A 19,684-nucleotide genomic window follows, 5' to 3' on the forward strand; every position below is an offset into this window, starting at 1 on the left:
GCACGACAACACCTTTATTACACGGTTATGACGCGTCGCACGACAACACCTTTATTACACGGTTATGACGCGTCGCACGACAACACCTTTATTACACGGTTATGACGCGTCGCACGACAACACCTTTATTACACGGTTATGACGCGTCGCACGACAACACCTTTATTACACGGTTATGACGCGTCGCACGACAACACCTTTATTACATGGTTACGACGCGTCGCACGACAACACCTTTATTACACGGTTATGACGCGTCGCACGACAACACCTTTATTACACGGTTATGACGCGTCGCACGACAACACCTTTATTACACGGTTATGACGCGTCGCACGACAACACCTTTATTACACGGTTATGACGCGTCGCACGACACACCTTATTACACGGTTATGACGCGTCGCACGACAACACCTTTATTACACGGTTATGACGCGTCGCACGACAACACCTTTATTACACGGTTATGACGCGTCGCACGACAACACCTTTATTACACGGTTATGACGCGTCGCACGACACACCTTTATTACACGGTTATGACGCGTCGCACGACAACACCTTTATTACACGGTTATGACGCGTCGCACGACAACACCTTTATTACACGGTTATGACGCGTCGCACGACAACACCTTTATTACACGGTTATGACGCGTCGCACGACAACACCTTTATTACACGGTTATGACGCGTCGCACGCCAACACCTTTATTACACGGTTATGACGCGTCGCACGACAACACCTTATTACACGGTTATGACGCGTCGCACGACAACACCTTTATTACACGGTTATGACGCGTCGCACGACAACACCTTTATTACACGGTTATGACGCGTCGCACGACAACACCTTTATTACACGGTTATGACGCGTCGCACGACAACACCTTTATTACACGGTTATGACGCGTCGCACGACAACACCTTTATTACACGGTTATGACGCGTCGCACGACAACACCTTATTACACGTATGACGCGTCGCACGACAACACCTTTATTACACGGTTATGACGCGTCGCACGACAACACCTTTATTACACGGTTATGACGCGTCGCACGACAACACCTTTATTACACGGTTATGACGCGTCGCACGACAACACCTTTATTACACGGTTATGACGCGTCGCACGACAACACCTTTATTACATGGTTATGACGCGTCGCACGACAACACCTTTATTACATGGTTATGACGCGTCGCACGACAACACCTTTATTACACGGTTATGACGCGTCGCACGACAACACCTTTATTACATGGTTATGACGCGTCGCACGACAACACCTTTATTACACGGTTACGACGCGTCGCACGACAACACCTTTATTACATGGTTACGACGCGTCGCACGACAACACCTTTATTACATGGTTACGACGCGTCGCACGACAACACCTTTATTACATGGTTACGACGCGTCGCACGACAACACCTTTATTACATGGTTACGACGCGTCGCACGACAACACCTTTATTACATGGTTACGACGCGTCGCACGACAACACCTTTATTACATGGTTACGACGCGTCGCACGACAACACCTTTATTACATGGTTACGACGCGTCGCACGACAACACCTTTATTACACGGTTACGACGCGTCGCACGACAACACCTTTATTACATGGTTACGACGCGTCGCACGACAACACCTTTATTACATGGTTACGACGCGTCGCACGACAACACCTTTATTACATGGTTACGACGCGTCGCACGACAACACCTTTATTACACGGTTATGACGCGTCGCACGACAACACCTTTATTACACGGTTATGACGCGTCGCACGACAACACCTTTATTACACGGTTATGACGCGTCGCACGACAACACCTTTATTACACGGTTATGACGCGTCGCACGACAACACCTTTATACACGGTTATGACGCGTCGCACGACAACACCTTTATTACACGGTTATGACGCGTCGCACGACAACACCTTTATTACACGGTTATGACGCGTCGCACGACAACACCTTTATTACACGGTTATGACGCGTCGCACGACAACACCTTTATTACACGGTTAGACGCGCGCACGACAACACCTTTATTACACGGTTATGACGCGTCGCACGACAACACCTTTATTACACGGTTATGACGCGTCGCACGACAACACCTTTATTACACGGTTATGACGCGTCGCACGACAACACCTTTATTACACGGTTATGACGCGTCGCACGACAACACCTTTATTACACGGTTATGACGCGTCGCACGACAACACCTTTATTACACGGTTATGACGCGTCGCACGACAACACTTTATTACACGGTTATGACGCGTCGCACGACAACACCTTTATTACACGGTTATGACGCGTCGCACGACAACACCTTATTACACGGTTATGACGCGTCGCACGACAACAACCTTTATTACACGGTTATGACGCGTCGCACGACAACACCTTTTACACGGTTATGACGCGTCGCACGACAACCCTTTATTACACGGTTATGACGCGTCGCACGACAACACCTTTATTACACGGTTATGACGCGTGGCACGACAACACCTTTATTACACGGTTATGACGCGTCGCACGACAACACCTTTATTACACGGTTATGACGCGTCGCACGACAACACCTTTATTACACGGTTATGACGCGTCGCACGACAACACCTTTATTACACGGTTATGACGCGTGGCACGACAACACCTTTATTACACGGTTATGACGCGTGGCACGACAACACCTTTATTACATGGTTACGACGCGTCGCACGACAACACCTTTATTACATGGTTACGACGCGTCGCACGACAACACCTTTATTACATGGTTACGACGCGTCGCACGACAACACCTTTATTACATGGTTACGACGCGTCGCACGACAACGCCTTTATTACATGGTTACGACGCGTCGCACGACAACACCTTTATTACATGGTTACGACGCGTCGCACGACAACACCTTTATTACATGGTTACGACGCGTCGCACGACAACACCTTTATTACATGGTTACGACGCGTCGCACGACAACACCTTTATTACATGGTTACGACGCGTCGCACGACAACACCTTTATTACACGGTTATGACGCGTCGCACGACAACACCTTTATTACACGGTTATGACGCGTCGCACGACAACACCTTTATTACACGGTTATGACGCGTCGCACGACAACACCTTTATTACACGGTTATGACGCGTGGCACGACAACACCTTTATTACACGGTTATGACGCGTGGCACGACAACACCTTTATTACATGGTTACGACGCGTCGCACGACAACACCTTTATTACATGGTTACGACGCGTCGCACGACAACACCTTTATTACACGGTTACGACGCGTCGCACGACAACACCTTTATTACACGGTTATGACGCGTCGCACGACAACACCTTTATTACACGGTTATGACGCGTCGCACGACAACACCTTTATTACACGGTTATGACGCGTCGCACGACAACACCTTTATTACACGGTTATGACGCGTCGCACGACAACACCTTTATTACACGGTTATGACGCGTCGCACGACAACACCTTTATTACACGGTTATGACGCGTCGCACGACAACACCTTTATTACACGGTTATGACGCGTCGCACGACAACACCTTTATTACACGGTTATGACGCGTCGCACGACAACACCTTTATTACACGGTTATGACGCGTCGCACGACAACACCTTTATTACATGGTTACGACGCGTCGCACGACAACACCTTTATTACATGGTTATGACGCGTCGCACGACAACACCTTTATTACATGGTTACGACGCGTCGCACGACAACACCTTTATTACACGGTTATGACGCGTCGCACGACAACACCTTTATTACACGGTTATGACGCGTCGCACGACAACACCTTTATTACACGGTTATGACGCGTCGCACGACAACACCTTTATTACACGGTTATGACGCGTCGCACGACAACACCTTTATTACACGGTTATGACGCGTCGCACGACAACACCTTTATTACACGGTTATGACGCGTCGCACGACAACACCTTTATTACACGGTTATGACGCGTCGCACGACAACACCTTTATTACACGGTTATGACGCGTCGCACGACAACACCTTTATTACACGGTTATGACGCGTCGCACGACAACACCTTTATTACACGGTTATGACGCGTCGCACGACAACACCTTTATTACACGGTTATGACGCGTCGCACGACAACACCTTTATTACACGGTTATGACGCGTCGCACGACAACACCTTTATTACATGGTTACGACGCGTCGCACGACAACACCTTTATTACACGGTTATGACGCGTCGCACGACAACACCTTTATTACACGGTTATGACGCGTCGCACGACAACACCTTTATTACACGGTTATGACGCGTCGCACGACAACACCTTTATTACACGGTTATGACGCGTCGCACGACAACACCTTTATTACACGGTTATGACGCGTCGCACGACAACACCTTTATTACATGGTTACGACGCGTCGCACGACAACGCCTTTATTACATGGTTACGACGCGTCGCACGACAACACCTTTATTACATGGTTACGACGCGTCGCACGACAACACCTTTATTACATGGTTACGACGCGTCGCACGACAACACCTTTATTACATGGTTATGACGCGTCGCACGACAACACCTTTATTACACGGTTATGACGCGTCGCACGACAACACCTTTATTACACGGTTATGACGCGTCGCACGACAACACCTTTATTACATGGTTACGACGCGTCGCACGACAACACCTTTATTACATGGTTACGACGCGTCGCACGACAACACCTTTATTACACGGTTATGACGCGTCGCACGACAACACCTTTATTACACGGTTATGACGCGTCGCACGACAACACCTTTATTACACGGTTATGACGCGTCGCACGACAACACCTTTATTACACGGTTATGACGCGTCGCACGACAACACCTTTATTACACGGTTATGACGCGTCGCACGACAACACCTTTATTACACGGTTATGACGCGTCGCACGACAACACCTTTATTACACGGTTATGACGCGTCGCACGACAACACCTTTATTACACGGTTATGACGCGTCGCACGACAACACCTTTATTACACGGTTATGACGCGTCGCACGACAACACCTTTATTACACGGTTATGACGCGTCGCACGACAACACCTTTATTACATGGTTACGACGCGTCGCACGACAACACCTTTATTACATGGTTACGACGCGTCGCACGACAACACCTTTATTACATGGTTACGACGCGTCGCACGACAACACCTTTATTACATGGTTACGACGCGTCGCACGACAACACCTTTATTACATGGTTATGACGCGTCGCACGACAACACCTTTATTACACGGTTATGACGCGTCGCACGACAACACCTTTATTACACGGTTATGACGCGTCGCACGACAACACCTTTATTACACGGTTATGACGCGTCGCACGACAACACCTTTATTACATGGTTACGACGCGTCGCACGACAACACCTTTATTACACGGTTATGACGCGTCGCACGACAACACCTTTATTACACGGTTATGACGCGTCGCACGACAACACCTTTATTACACGGTTATGACGCGTCGCACGACAACACCTTTATTACACGGTTATGACGCGTCGCACGACAACACCTTTATTACACGGTTATGACGCGTCGCACGACAACACCTTTATTACACGGTTATGACGCGTCGCACGACAACACCTTTATTACACGGTTATGACGCGTCGCACGACAACACCTTTATTACACGGTTATGACGCGTCGCACGACAACACCTTTATTACACGGTTATGACGCGTCGCACGACAACACCTTTATTACACGGTTATGACGCGTCGCACGACAACACCTTTATTACACGGTTATGACGCGTCGCACGACAACACCTTTATTACACGGTTATGACGCGTCGCACGACAACACCTTTATTACACGGTTATGACGCGTCGCACGACAACACCTTTATTACACGGTTATGACGCGTCGCACGACAACACCTTTATTACACGGTTACGACGCGTCGCACGACAACACCTTTATTACACGGTTATGACGCGTCGCACGACAACACCTTTATTACATGGTTACGACGCGTCGCACGACAACACCTTTATTACATGGTTACGACGCGTCGCACGACAACACCTTTATTACATGGTTACGACGCGTCGCACGACAACACCTTTATTACATGGTTACGACGCGTCGCACGACAACGCCTTTATTACATGGTTACGACGCGTCGCACGACAACACCTTTATTACATGGTTACGACGCGTCGCACGACAACACCTTTATTACACGGTTATGACGCGTCGCACGACAACACCTTTATTACACGGTTCTGACGCGTCGCACGACAACACCTTTATTACACGGTTATGACGCGTCGCACGACAACACCTTTATTACACGGTTATGACGCGTCGCACGACAACACCTTTATTACACGGTTATGACGCGTCGCACGACAACACCTTTATTACACGGTTATGACGCGTCGCACGACAACACCTTTATTACACGGTTATGACGCGTCGCACGACAACACCTTTATTACACGGTTATGACGCGTCGCACGACAACACCTTTATTACACGGTTATGACGCGTCGCACGACAACACCTTTATTACACGGTTATGACGCGTCGCACGACAACACCTTTATTACACGGTTATGACGCGTCGCACGACAACACCTTTATTACACGGTTATGACGCGTCGCACGACAACACCTTTATTACACGGTTATGACGCGTCGCACGACAACACCTTTATTACACGGTTATGACGCGTCGCACGACAACACCTTTATTACACGGTTATGACGCGTCGCACGACAACACCTTTATTACACGGTTATGACGCGTCGCACGACAACACCTTTATTACACGGTTATGACGCGTCGCACGACAACACCTTTATTACACGGTTATGACGCGTCGCACGACAACACCTTTATTACACGGTTATGACGCGTCGCACGACAACACCTTTATTACACGGTTACGACGCGTCGCACGACAACACCTTTATTACACGGTTACGACGCGTCGCACGACAACACCTTTATTACACGGTTATGACGCGTCGCACGACAACACCTTTATTACACGGTTATGACGCGTCGCACGACAACACCTTTATTACACGGTTATGACGCGTCGCACGACAACACCTTTATTACACGGTTATGACGCGTCGCACGACAACACCTTTATTACACGGTTATGACGCGTCGCACGACCACACCTTTATTACACGGTTATGACGCGTCGCACGACAACACCTTTATTACACGGTTATGACGCGTCGCACGACAACACCTTTATTACACGGTTATGACGCGTCGCACGACAACACCTTTATTACACGGTTATGACGCGTCGCACGACAACACCTTTATTACACGGTTATGACGCGTCGCACGACAACACCTTTATTACACGGTTATGACGCGTCGCACGACAACACCTTTATTACACGGTTATGACGCGTCGCACGACAACACCTTTATTACACGGTTATGACGCGTCGCACGACAACACCTTTATTACACGGTTATGACGCGTCGCACGACAACACCTTTATTACACGGTTATGACGCGTCGCACGACAACACCTTTATTACATGGTTACGACGCGTCGCACGACAACACCTTTATTACACGGTTATGACGCGTCGCACGACAACACCTTTATTACATGGTTATGACGCGTCGCACGACAACACCTTTATTACACGGTTACGACGCGTCGCACGACAACACCTTTATTACACGGTTATGACGCGTCGCACGACAACACCTTTATTACACGGTTATGACGCGTCGCACGACAACACCTTTATTACACGGTTATGACGCGTCGCACGACAACACCTTTATTACACGGTTATGACGCGTCGCACGACAACACCTTTATTACACGGTTATGACGCGTCGCACGACAACACCTTTATTACACGGTTATGACGCGTCGCACGACAACACCTTTATTACACGGTTATGACGCGTCGCACGACAACACCTTTATTACATGGTTACGACGCGTCGCACGACAACACCTTTATTACACGGTTACGACGCGTCGCACGACAACACCTTTATTACACGGTTACGACGCGTCGCACGACAACACCTTTATTACATGGTTACGACGCGTCGCACGACAACACCTTTATTACACGGTTATGACGCGTCGCACGACAACACCTTTATTACACGGTTATGACGCGTCGCACGACAACACCTTTATTACACGGTTATGACGCGTCGCACGACAACACCTTTATTACACGGTTATGACGCGTCGCACGACAACACCTTTATTACATGGTTATGACGCGTCGCACGACAACACCTTTATTACACGGTTATGACGCGTCGCACGACAACACCTTTATTACATGGTTACGACGCGTCGCACGACAACACCTTTATTACATGGTTACGACGCGTCGCACGACAACACCTCTATTACACGGTTATGACGCGTCGCACGACAACACCTTTATTACACGGTTATGACGCGTCGCACGACAACACCTTTATTACACGGTTATGACGCGTCGCACGACAACACCTTTATTACACGGTTATGACGCGTCGCACGACAACACCTTTATTACATGGTTACGACGCGTCGCACGACAACACCTTTATTACATGGTTACGACGCGTCGCACGACAACACCTTTATTACATGGTTACGACGCGTCGCACGACAACACCTTTATTACATGGTTACGACGCGTCGCACGACAACACCTTTATTACATGGTTACGACGCGTCGCACGACAACACCTTTATTACATGGTTACGACGCGTCGCACGACAACACCTTTATTACATGGTTACGACGCGTCGCACGACAACACCTTTATTACACGGTTACGACGCGTCGCACGACAACACCTTTATTACATGGTTACGACGCGTCGCACGACAACACCTTTATTACATGGTTACGACGCGTCGCACGACAACACCTTTATTACATGGTTACGACGCGTCGCACGACAACACCTTTATTACATGGTTACGACGCGTCGCACGACAACACCTTTATTACACGGTTATGACGCGTCGCACGACAACACCTTTATTACACGGTTATGACGCGTCGCACGACAACACCTTTATTACACGGTTATGACGCGTCGCACGACAACACCTTTATTACACGGTTACGACGCGTCGCACGACAACACCTTTATTACACGGTTACGACGCGTCGCACGACAACACCTTTATTACATGGTTACGACGCGTCGCACGACAACACCTTTATTACACGGTTATGACGCGTCGCACGACAACACCTTTATTACACGGTTATGACGCGTCGCACGACAACACCTTTATTACACGGTTATGACGCGTCGCACGACAACACCTTTATTACACGGTTATGACGCGTCGCACGACAACACCTTTATTACACGGTTATGACGCGTCGCACGACAACACCTTTATTACACGGTTATGACGCGTCGCACGACAACGCCTTTATTACATGGTTACGACGCGTCGCACGACAACACCTTTATTACATGGTTACGACGCGTCGCACGACAACACCTTTATTACATGGTTACGACGCGTCGCACGACAACACCTTTATTACACGGTTACGACGCGTCGCACGACAACACCTTTATTACACGGTTACGACGCGTCGCACGACAACACCTTTATTACATGGTTACGACGCGTCGCACGACAACACCTTTATTACACGGTTATGACGCGTCGCACGACAACACCTTTATTACACGGTTATGACGCGTCGCACGACAACACCTTTATTACACGGTTATGACGCGTCGCACGACAACACCTTTATTACATGGTTACGACGCGTCGCACGACAACACCTTTATTACACGGTTACGACGCGTCGCACGACAACACCTTTATTACATGGTTACGACGCGTCGCACGACAACACCTTTATTACATGGTTACGACGCGTCGCACGACAACACCTTTATTACATGGTTACGACGCGTCGCACGACAACACCTTTATTACACGGTTATGACGCGTCGCACGACAACACCTTTATTACACGGTTATGACGCGTCGCACGACAACACCTTTATTACACGGTTATGACGCGTCGCACGACAACACCTTTATTACACGGTTATGACGCGTCGCACGACAACACCTTTATTACACGGTTATGACGCGTCGCACGACAACACCTTTATTACATGGTTACGACGCGTCGCACGACAACACCTTTATTACACGGTTATGACGCGTCGCACGACAACACCTTTATTACACGGTTACGACGCGTCGCACGACAACACCTTTATTACATGGTTACGACGCGTCGCACGACAACACCTTTATTACATGGTTACGACGCGTCGCACGACAACGCCTTTATTACATGGTTACGACGCGTCGCACGACAACACCTTTATTACATGGTTACGACGCGTCGCACGACAACACCTTTATTACACGGTTACGACGCGTCGCACGACAACACCTTTATTACATGGTTACGACGCGTCGCACGACAACACCTTTATTACATGGTTACGACGCGTCGCACGACAACACCTTTATTACACGGTTATGACGCGTCGCACGACAACACCTTTATTACACGGTTATGACGCGTCGCACGACAACACCTTTATTACACGGTTACGACGCGTCGCACGACAACACCTTTATTACATGGTTACGACGCGTCGCACGACAACACCTTTATTACATGGTTACGACGCGTCGCACGACAACACCTTTATTACATGGTTACGACGCGTCGCACGACAACACCTTTATTACATGGTTACGACGCGTCGCACGACAACACCTTTATTACATGGTTACGACGCGTCGCACGACAACACCTTTATTACACGGTTACGACGCGTCGCACGACAACACCTTTATTACATGGTTACGACGCGTCGCACGACAACACCTTTATTACACGGTTATGACGCGTCGCACGACAACACCTTTATTACACGGTTATGACGCGTCGCACGACAACACCTTTATTACACGGTTATGACGCGTCGCACGACAACACCTTTATTACACGGTTATGACGCGTCGCACGACAACACCTTTACTCGTGCTCGTAGAATACACTGGGTATACTGGGTCATAGAAGCTCACTGGGTATATTGTTTTTTTCATATTCTCATATTTTCTTATATTTCCTGCATCATAGGCATCGGAACAGGCGCTGGCTCATCTATCTTTGGTTTCCTGACCAGGAGCACCGTTCCAGAGGACCGTGCCACTGTATTTGCTGCTGTCATGGCCTGTCGACAAGCTGGCCTTCTGATTGGTCAGTGCTTCTCTGCCTTCTGAAGACCAATCTGGGTGCTGATCATTTAAGTTCAACTATAATTACATCAGAGTAGTTTTTTTTTTAATTTTTTTATTCCTCAACAGAAGAAAGAGAGAGTTTATGATGGCTTGTTCTACTTTGTGGGTGGATGAGCTAGGAAATGGAGTTGAAGATGCTTTGCAACATGATTGATTATAAAATTAACCATCACATTTTAATGATAATGTTTAGAAAAATGTCAACCAGCCGTCTTAGTTTCAGATAGATTTCACATATTAGATGCATATGTCTCAAGCTCTGATGTTAAATATTGTAATAGGGAATGAGCAATTACACTTACAGGGTGGGGAAGCGAAATTTACAATGAACATTTAGTTGTTTTTTTCTCAGCAGGCACTACGTCAATTGTTTTGAAACCAAACATATATTGATGTCATAATCATACCTAACACTATTATCCATACCTTTTCAGAAACTTTTGCCCATATGAGTAATCAGGAAAGCAAACGTCAAAGAGTGTGTGATTTGCTGAATGCACTCGTCACACCAAAGGAGATTTCAAAAATAGTTGGAGTGTCCATAAAGACTGTTTATAATGGAAAGAAGAGAATGACTATGAGCAAAACTATTACGAGAAAGTCTGGAAGATACTATTAAAGAAGAATGAGAGAAGTTGTCACCCGAATATTTGAGGAACACTTGCGCAAGTTTCAGGAAGCGTGTGAAGGCAGTTATTGAGAAAGAAGGAGGACACATAGAATAAAAACATTTTCTATTTTGTCAATTTTCTTGTGGCAAATAAATTCTCATGACTTTCAATAAACTAATCGGTCATACACTGTCTTTCAATCCCCTCCTCAAAATACTGTAAATTTTGCTTCCCCATCCTGTAATCAAACCAATAAACTGATTTTATTTGCTTTTTAGATGTTTTTTTTTTTTTTACTCAGAAATCATGCAGAATGATTGATGTTTAAAGACAACACACACCCATAAAAATATGTTTCTCCTCTGATGCAGGTCCTGCTTTTAACATTTTCCTGAGGTTGTGTGATTTCCATATCGGTCCTTTTGTGGTTAACAAATACACTGCACCAGGGGTAAGAATGAAACTATGGTAATGTGCACACAGTAAATAAGTCTTGTATTACTGTTTCCCACCACATAAAAAGAAGCAAAAATGGTAACACTATTCCTCTGTCCCCCACAGTTGTTTATGTGCCTACTGTGGATTCTCCTTCAGCTGGCTGTTTTCTTCATGTACTGGGATCTACCACCTTTAGAAAAGGGGAATGCCAAACACAAACCAAAAAGCAGTGCCAGTAGTGACAATGAGCAAGGGCTCATGGAAAATGCAGAGGAGGAAGGTGATGAGGGGAAACCGCTAATGGGATCCCAGGAACTGATGGGATCCTATGGGTCAGTTGTGACATCTGACCCACAGAGGAACCACATCTCTGCTGCTGCTTCCAACCCCAGCCTGAATCACATCTCTGCTGCTTCTAATCACAGTTTGAATAGCATCTCAGAGTCCCATGAGTCCTCCAGCCCATTCAGGAATTTCAGCATATCGCGAGGTGGGTGGAGAATAAGTGCCTGTGCAGATTGATGTGGTGAATGCTGTGTTTCATAAATGTTTAGGGCTGTATAAGTGGGATGCAGACATTTTGGTAGATTTGTTTCTTTTATGCACAGTGCACACCACATAGAACCAGAAACAATGCAGAACCAATTGCATCTCTAAAGTGTTCTGAGAGGAAAACAAATGTTTTGGATTCTTTTCTTTTTTTTTTTTTTGGCTGTAATGTGCTCCATGGTGGAACATTTTGGCCAATAATAGGTGCTTTCATAGAAGGAGGGGGTTAAATGTGTGATTTACAGCTGTAATCATCACTTTCATGCATACTGGTCACTACAGTGGACAGCTATTCTCCAGCTATTCTCTTATATATTCATGGGTTTTGCTGTTTTAGTTGCATATCAGCCAACACAGTGGACACTTATGCACCATCCCATTCATTGCAATTCATATCATTCCTGTAACTTTGCTGTTCTTGATAAACCTGATCTGCAGTGACATGTTTTAGTGTAAATCAATTGCTAATTGTTATTAGACTTTAATTAACATCTTTCTTACTCAAAATGGTTTCTTTTTTTGCATATTATCTCCATGAAGTGAGTAATAACTAGTATTACAGTATGTTAAAATGTGAGAAAACATCACATTAGCTGCATGAAAAATGTTTTTATTTCATAGTTTTCACACATTATATCACTTTCTGATGATGGTTTTTAAATACATCTTACTTTGCTTCAAGAACTAAACATGGTGTCCAGCTGAGTGGACATTCTTGTGACTCCATGAAAAATAGGATCATAAAAAAATTTCAATTGCATTGTTTTTTTTCATGCTTAAGAGGAACAAAAACAGTCAGGAACAAACTCTTGAGTAAGGTTCTCATAATTCATGCATGAAAGGTTTAAGATTCTGTCAGACTTGCTGCTCTACTCTTTTGCTTGTTGAAGGAGCAACATGGGAGCTCCCATAACTGATATTTTGACTTTTCCATGGTGATAAAAAACAATGTCAAAGCCTCTAACTTTATATTAAGGGCTAAGTTTACTAAGGTAGTATAAATTATGTATGGTGCAATCCAGAAGAAGAGCTTAACAGTAGGGTAGGAGATCCTGGAAAAACAGTTCAAGCAAGCTACATTTTGAAAATACACAATTCAAAAGTCCAAACACCTTTCTTCAGACTTCCCCCCGAAGCCACGCCTCCAGAGTACTGGAACGCACAATGCTTGTTCCCGAGGGTTCACGAGTGCTGTATCACAGCATCAGCGTGTCTCTGAATTCAGGCCTGCAGGTGCGTCTGTTCATCAGTATATTAGATTAGAAGTTGGACTTTTCACTTGTTATTTTGATACATGTTCTAAGTAGTCTCAGGCTGGTAAGAAGAACAGCTGATTTCAGTAAGATTGATGTCAGACTAGCAGCCCACTAAAGTTTGCTTTGAATGCTGCAATCTGTGCATTTGACTCTTATGTTTGTCGACAGAACAGCTTCAGTTCATACTATCTGGCTAACATTACATTTCCTAGTGATTTATGTTAGCGACAAAACAGTTTGCCAGTGAACTTTCCATCCTAATATAGCTAATATAGCCAAGCTCTGGCTCTGGCTTTGTTTCCTGTATAATTGCTCCAAGCCTCTGAGAATGTGCGATTTGTGCACAAAGAGAGGTATGTACAGAGGGGAGAAGGGGGAGGGACAAATGGCAGTTAAATTTGATAGACATATTACCATTCAATCATTTCGATGGGCCGGTTAAAATGATTGGATGGTGCTTTTTCAGTCCTGTCCATTCCACAGGTGACTAAAAATTTTTATTTCTTTGTTAGAACATTTAATTAATTGGGTGTGAAGGGGATGTTAAGCAATATAGTAAAAAAATGCTCCAGGAAAACATCTCCTACCCCACCTTTAAGGGAGTGGCTGTTTGTTTCAATAATGACACACTTTATGAAGGTGCAGGGAATCTACAACAATACAGGCACACCTTGTTGCTGTAATGTGACAAATACAAGGATAGATTTCATGCTTGTGTTTCTGTCCTGAAACGGCAGCACAGACCAAGGAGAGACAGCAGAGGGAGGAGATGGTGGATGAATGTTACCTAGTGGAAAAGTGATCTAAAATACTGTCAACCTGGTCCAAAAGGCAGATCTAGATCACCTTGGGGAGATAAATAGGCGACAGGAGGATTAATGTGCATTCCACAGAGGATGTAAATGAAGGTGGAACAATGAATGATGCAAAGGAGACACCTGGAGAAGAGGCATTTGTAGCAGGCATAGCACTGAAGTCTGAGTGATGATTCACAACACTGTGGTCAAACCTGAGCAGTAGATACATTTATTTGATATGGGTGGGCTATTGTGTTTAATATCAGATATACAGATAATTATTATACAGAGGAAACAGCATGCTGCCTGTATCTGCCACAGAAACAGAAAAGAAGACTCTGAGTGAAAGAGTTATTGCATTTCATGTTTTTCAGCATGAAGATTCATGACTTTATGTGAAAGTAAATCCTCCGTGTGAGTTGTTAAAGTTATGTCTGTGACATTTTCTTAATAATCTCAGGAACAGGGATGAACACCATTAAAGTATGGAGTATTGTGTGATCGATTTGCTCTGATAAGACCTTTCTGTGTACAGGGTTCCCACGGGGTCTAAAAAAGTTTTAAAAGTCTTGAATTTACAAATCTGCATTTAATACCTTAAAGTCTTTAAAAGGTATTAAATTTAATTTGATAGGACTTAAGTAATGTTGCCATAAACTTGTTCACTGTGTTGTGTTTAAGTTAGTGTTGTCAAATGATTAAAATTTTTAATCAAGTTAATCACAGGGTTTGATGTGGATTAATTTCAATTAATCACGATTAAATAGCATTAATTTTTAATCTATATTATTCGCTTTTCATTTTGCATGAGCAAACAGACTCAAGAAAGAAGGGAATATATATGCACTTAACATGTTTATTAAACACCTTCAACAGTTTCAACAAAACAACTTGCAACAACTGTTCTGTCTTGGGTTGTTTTTGTCCTCATATTTCCATCCAGAGGGCCAAGGTACTGTTTAGTGTCTTCCATCTTTATTGGTCAGTTCTGTTGCCTGTCACTACCGGGTCAACTGCCCATTTGTTCATGTGCGACGCTAACTCTAGTTGGAGAAACTGCTCCAAATGCATTGCCAGAGACGTTCAGAGTCATTCTGTGCTGCAGATGAGTTCATTGCATTAAAATTTTTAATTAGATTAATCATTATGATGGATTAATCCACGTTAACGTGTCAATTTTGACAGCCCAAGTTTAGATGTGTCTGGGAAATCTCCAAGCGGCAAAGAAAGTAACATTAGTCTACTCAGTTCCAACCCGACAATTTATATTGAAATTAGGAACTAATTCTCACTAACTTTGTCGCCCCCGGTGAGAAATGTCTCTTAACAATGGGAATCAAGGCGTTGCGGTAAATAAATACATTTTCCTAAATTCTAGGAGTCACAAATTTTTGCCAGTATGGCCGTGAAATTGGCATTAGATTCTGTTCTGTGTAGTCTTAAAAAGGTCTTAAAAAGTCTTAACTTCAACTTGTAGAAACTCGTTGGAACCCTGTGTGTAATTCTAAATAAATTTAGACAGCTCTCTGTTCTCAGCAGCACCTCCTCCATGTGCAACGGTCACAGTCATACCAGGCACAAATGTTAAGACATGCTCTTCTTTTGTCTTAAATAATAGCGCAATCAGCAGTAAATCAATAGTAACAAACCCTAGAAAATCACATGTGACTCTGTTCCTCAAAATTCAGGCTTTGAAATGGGAACGCCCACATTTAGGTTGGATGCATAAGTAACTGTCCACACTTTTCCAGCGCTAATTTAGCATTTTATTAGGCCTTAATAATTTGATTTCGAATCTCTACTCTTGGGACATCCAAGTTGGGACATTATCGACACCAGCTTGAAAAGACTTTATGATATCCTCGCATTTGCTGCGAAAAGGAAAAATATTTTCATATCTTGGATAAATGACAAACCTCCCACTAAAACAACTTGGTGTAAAATCCTTCTGAATGCTTTCCTACGGAATATTTGACCTGTTTACTTTTCCTCAAAGGGACAGTTGATGAGAATTTGGACACCATACCTCAGTTTCACTAACTCATCAGTCACTTCTATGCTTTCAGACCTCATCAATGACTGAAAATCTTTGGTGCCTGCTCACAATACGATCACTACTGATCTCACCTGCCACTGCTTGATTATCTCATCTTTGTTTTTTTCCTCACTATAAGTCTGTGTACTAGTTGCTTTATCTTGGATTAGTCTACTTTTTTTTTTTTTTTTTTTACTCTGCTTATCTTCCAGCAGTTTCATATTTTTTATTTTCATATAGACCAGGTGTTGTGCTGACCCATTTGTTGTTGTAAAAATGTAATAAAATTTAATAAAGATAATTGGAAACAAAAAATTATTTAATTTTGAGATGGAGGAGAGAACTGCAGAAGTAATAGTGTGTTTTTATATTTGAGTGTTTTTCCTCCATATTTCAGCAGGTTAGTGTAAATAACAGTTGTTGGATCTAGTTCTTTAAAGTGATACCCAGACTCTCTTTTTTTGTCATTGCTTTCATTTTTCCACCTGTTCTCTACTTTGACCTTGCTGTTTGTCGATAAACTACTATGCTTGATTTTTGTCAGCCTCTGACTCTGTTTTTGTGTGTGTGTTTTGTTTTTGTTTTGTTTTTGTTTTTTTAGAGTTCCTGAGAGAGGAGGTGATTGTGCTGCTGGCAGCTCAGTTCATCACCCTCTTCAATCAGACAGCACTAGAGGTAAGATACAAACAAACAGACAAAAGCACACAAGAAAGTCAAGGAATAAGGATCATATTTGTCTTCTTCTTCTCCTTGAAGTGTGTCTTACCCTTTTTTTTTAATCTAGTGTGAGTGCTGTAGTGATTCCTAAAGCTGTGAAGGGAAAAAAAAGTAACTGCAATGAAATGAAGGCACACTAATGAGATTTTACAGCGTGTAAATATCTGCGCTATTCCCTCCTCAGACCATGGTGACCCCACTGACCCAGAAGTACTTCAGCTATGGGGAGCTGGAGAACAGTGTCATGTACTGTCTGTGCGGTGTGGAGGTGATCGCTGGCTTCCTGTTTGTGCGCTGGTTGAGCCGGCGTGTTGCCGAGCGGGTGGTCCTGGCTATCGGCCTGGCCATCTGCAACATCTCCTGTGTGTGGTGCCTCATCTTCCTGGCAAACCCTCTAGGTCAGACTCCACTGCATCAATTTGTTAATATAGGTTCCCACAGGGTCTTAAAAAGTCTCGAATTTACAAATCTGGATTTAATACCTCAAAGGAGTGATATTTTGCTTTTTAAAATGTAGTTATTCATTTTAAAACATTTCCCTGTGGTCTACATAAACTGTAAATGCTATACTTGGGTCTGAATTCTTCATTAATTTAACTCCACAGGTCCATCTTCAACCCTATTTCTGAGTAATGACACGAAAAAAGTGAGCGCTGACCCTTTAAATGCACTTGAGCCACTTCACACCCCACCCCCTCCAGGTTGTTGGCTGTGCTGCTCTGTCCCGTTCAGCCACTTGAGTTCATTAATACAACCAACAACTGAACATTTTAGGTAATCGGCTCTAAGTTTGGACATATTTTCAGTATGGACTACAACCGCTGCTGCTGACAAACAATTAAGTCATACTCAGAGAAATGTTCGTTGGAAATCTTGACCTTATATGTGCAAATGTTGCAATGTAACTCGTTATAAAACATAACAAATCAAGAAGGAATTGAAAGGGGTTGTAGAAATCCACTCGATTTTTGCCAAAATGAATATAAAGATAGCTTCGCAGCACCTGGAGGGTTCAAATTCAAACTTTTTGAACTATTAGGGTCCAAATACACAAATAAATGTACCAAAGACTAATACAAGTGGGTTTAGCAAAATATTAAATATAAGTAATGACCTTTTATAACCTTGATAATAACCTTTTGAATTTACTCTGAGCTTTTATGTACATGCACACTAAATGAAACACAGGAAAATCTCTATGTTAAAGGAGTGATATTTTGCTTTTTTTTAAGTAGAATTATGCATTTTAAAGCATTTCCCTGTGGTCTACATAAACTGTAAATGCTGTGTTTGGATCTGAATTCTTCATTAATTCAACTCCACAGGTCCATCTTCAACCCTATTTCTGAGTAATGACACCAGAAAGATTGTTTTGAGCGCTGGCCCTTTAAATGCAAATGAGCCAGTTCACCCCAACCCCTCCCAGGTTGCTGCTCTATCCCGTTCAGCCACTTGAGTTTGTTAATACAAACAACAACTGAATATTTTAGGTAATCGGCTCAAAGTTTGGACATATTTACCTCCGCCAAGGAGGTTATGTTTTTGCCAGGGTTTGTTTGTCTGTCTGTCTGTTTGTTTGTTTGTCTGTCCGTTAGTGTGCAACATAACTCAAAAAGTTATGGACAGATTTTGATGAAATTTTCAGGGTTTGTTGGAAATGGGATAAGGAAGAAATGATTAAATTTTGGTGGTGATTGGGGGTGGGGGGGCCCACGGGGGGGCGCAGACCAGAAAATTTCATCAAAATCTGTCCATAACTTTTTGAGTTATGTTGCACACTAACAGACAGACAAACAAACAGACAGACAGACAGACAGACAGACAGACAGACAAACCCTGGCAAAAACATAACCTCCTTGGCATGGGGGGGCCCACGGG

The 19,684-nt window shown here is 44.3% G+C and overlaps 1 protein-coding gene across 1 annotated transcript in view; it reads left to right on the top strand.

Moving 5' to 3' along the window:
• Positions 1-19,684, top strand: part of LOC115418319 (uncharacterized) — a 45,713-nt gene that overhangs the window by 15,799 nt on the left and 10,230 nt on the right. The window contains exons 2-6 of the mRNA XM_030132740.1: positions 11,243-11,362; positions 12,386-12,465; positions 12,576-12,942; positions 17,691-17,764; positions 17,991-18,204. Of these exons, the coding sequence (XP_029988600.1) occupies positions 11,243-11,362; positions 12,386-12,465; positions 12,576-12,942; positions 17,691-17,764; positions 17,991-18,204 (855 nt within the window). The remainder of the gene's footprint in view (positions 1-11,242; positions 11,363-12,385; positions 12,466-12,575; positions 12,943-17,690; positions 17,765-17,990; positions 18,205-19,684) is intronic.

Source organism: Sphaeramia orbicularis, chromosome 4 (genome assembly GCF_902148855.1).
Source record: "Sphaeramia orbicularis chromosome 4, fSphaOr1.1, whole genome shotgun sequence".
Classification (NCBI taxonomy): Eukaryota; Metazoa; Chordata; class Actinopteri; order Kurtiformes; family Apogonidae; genus Sphaeramia; species Sphaeramia orbicularis.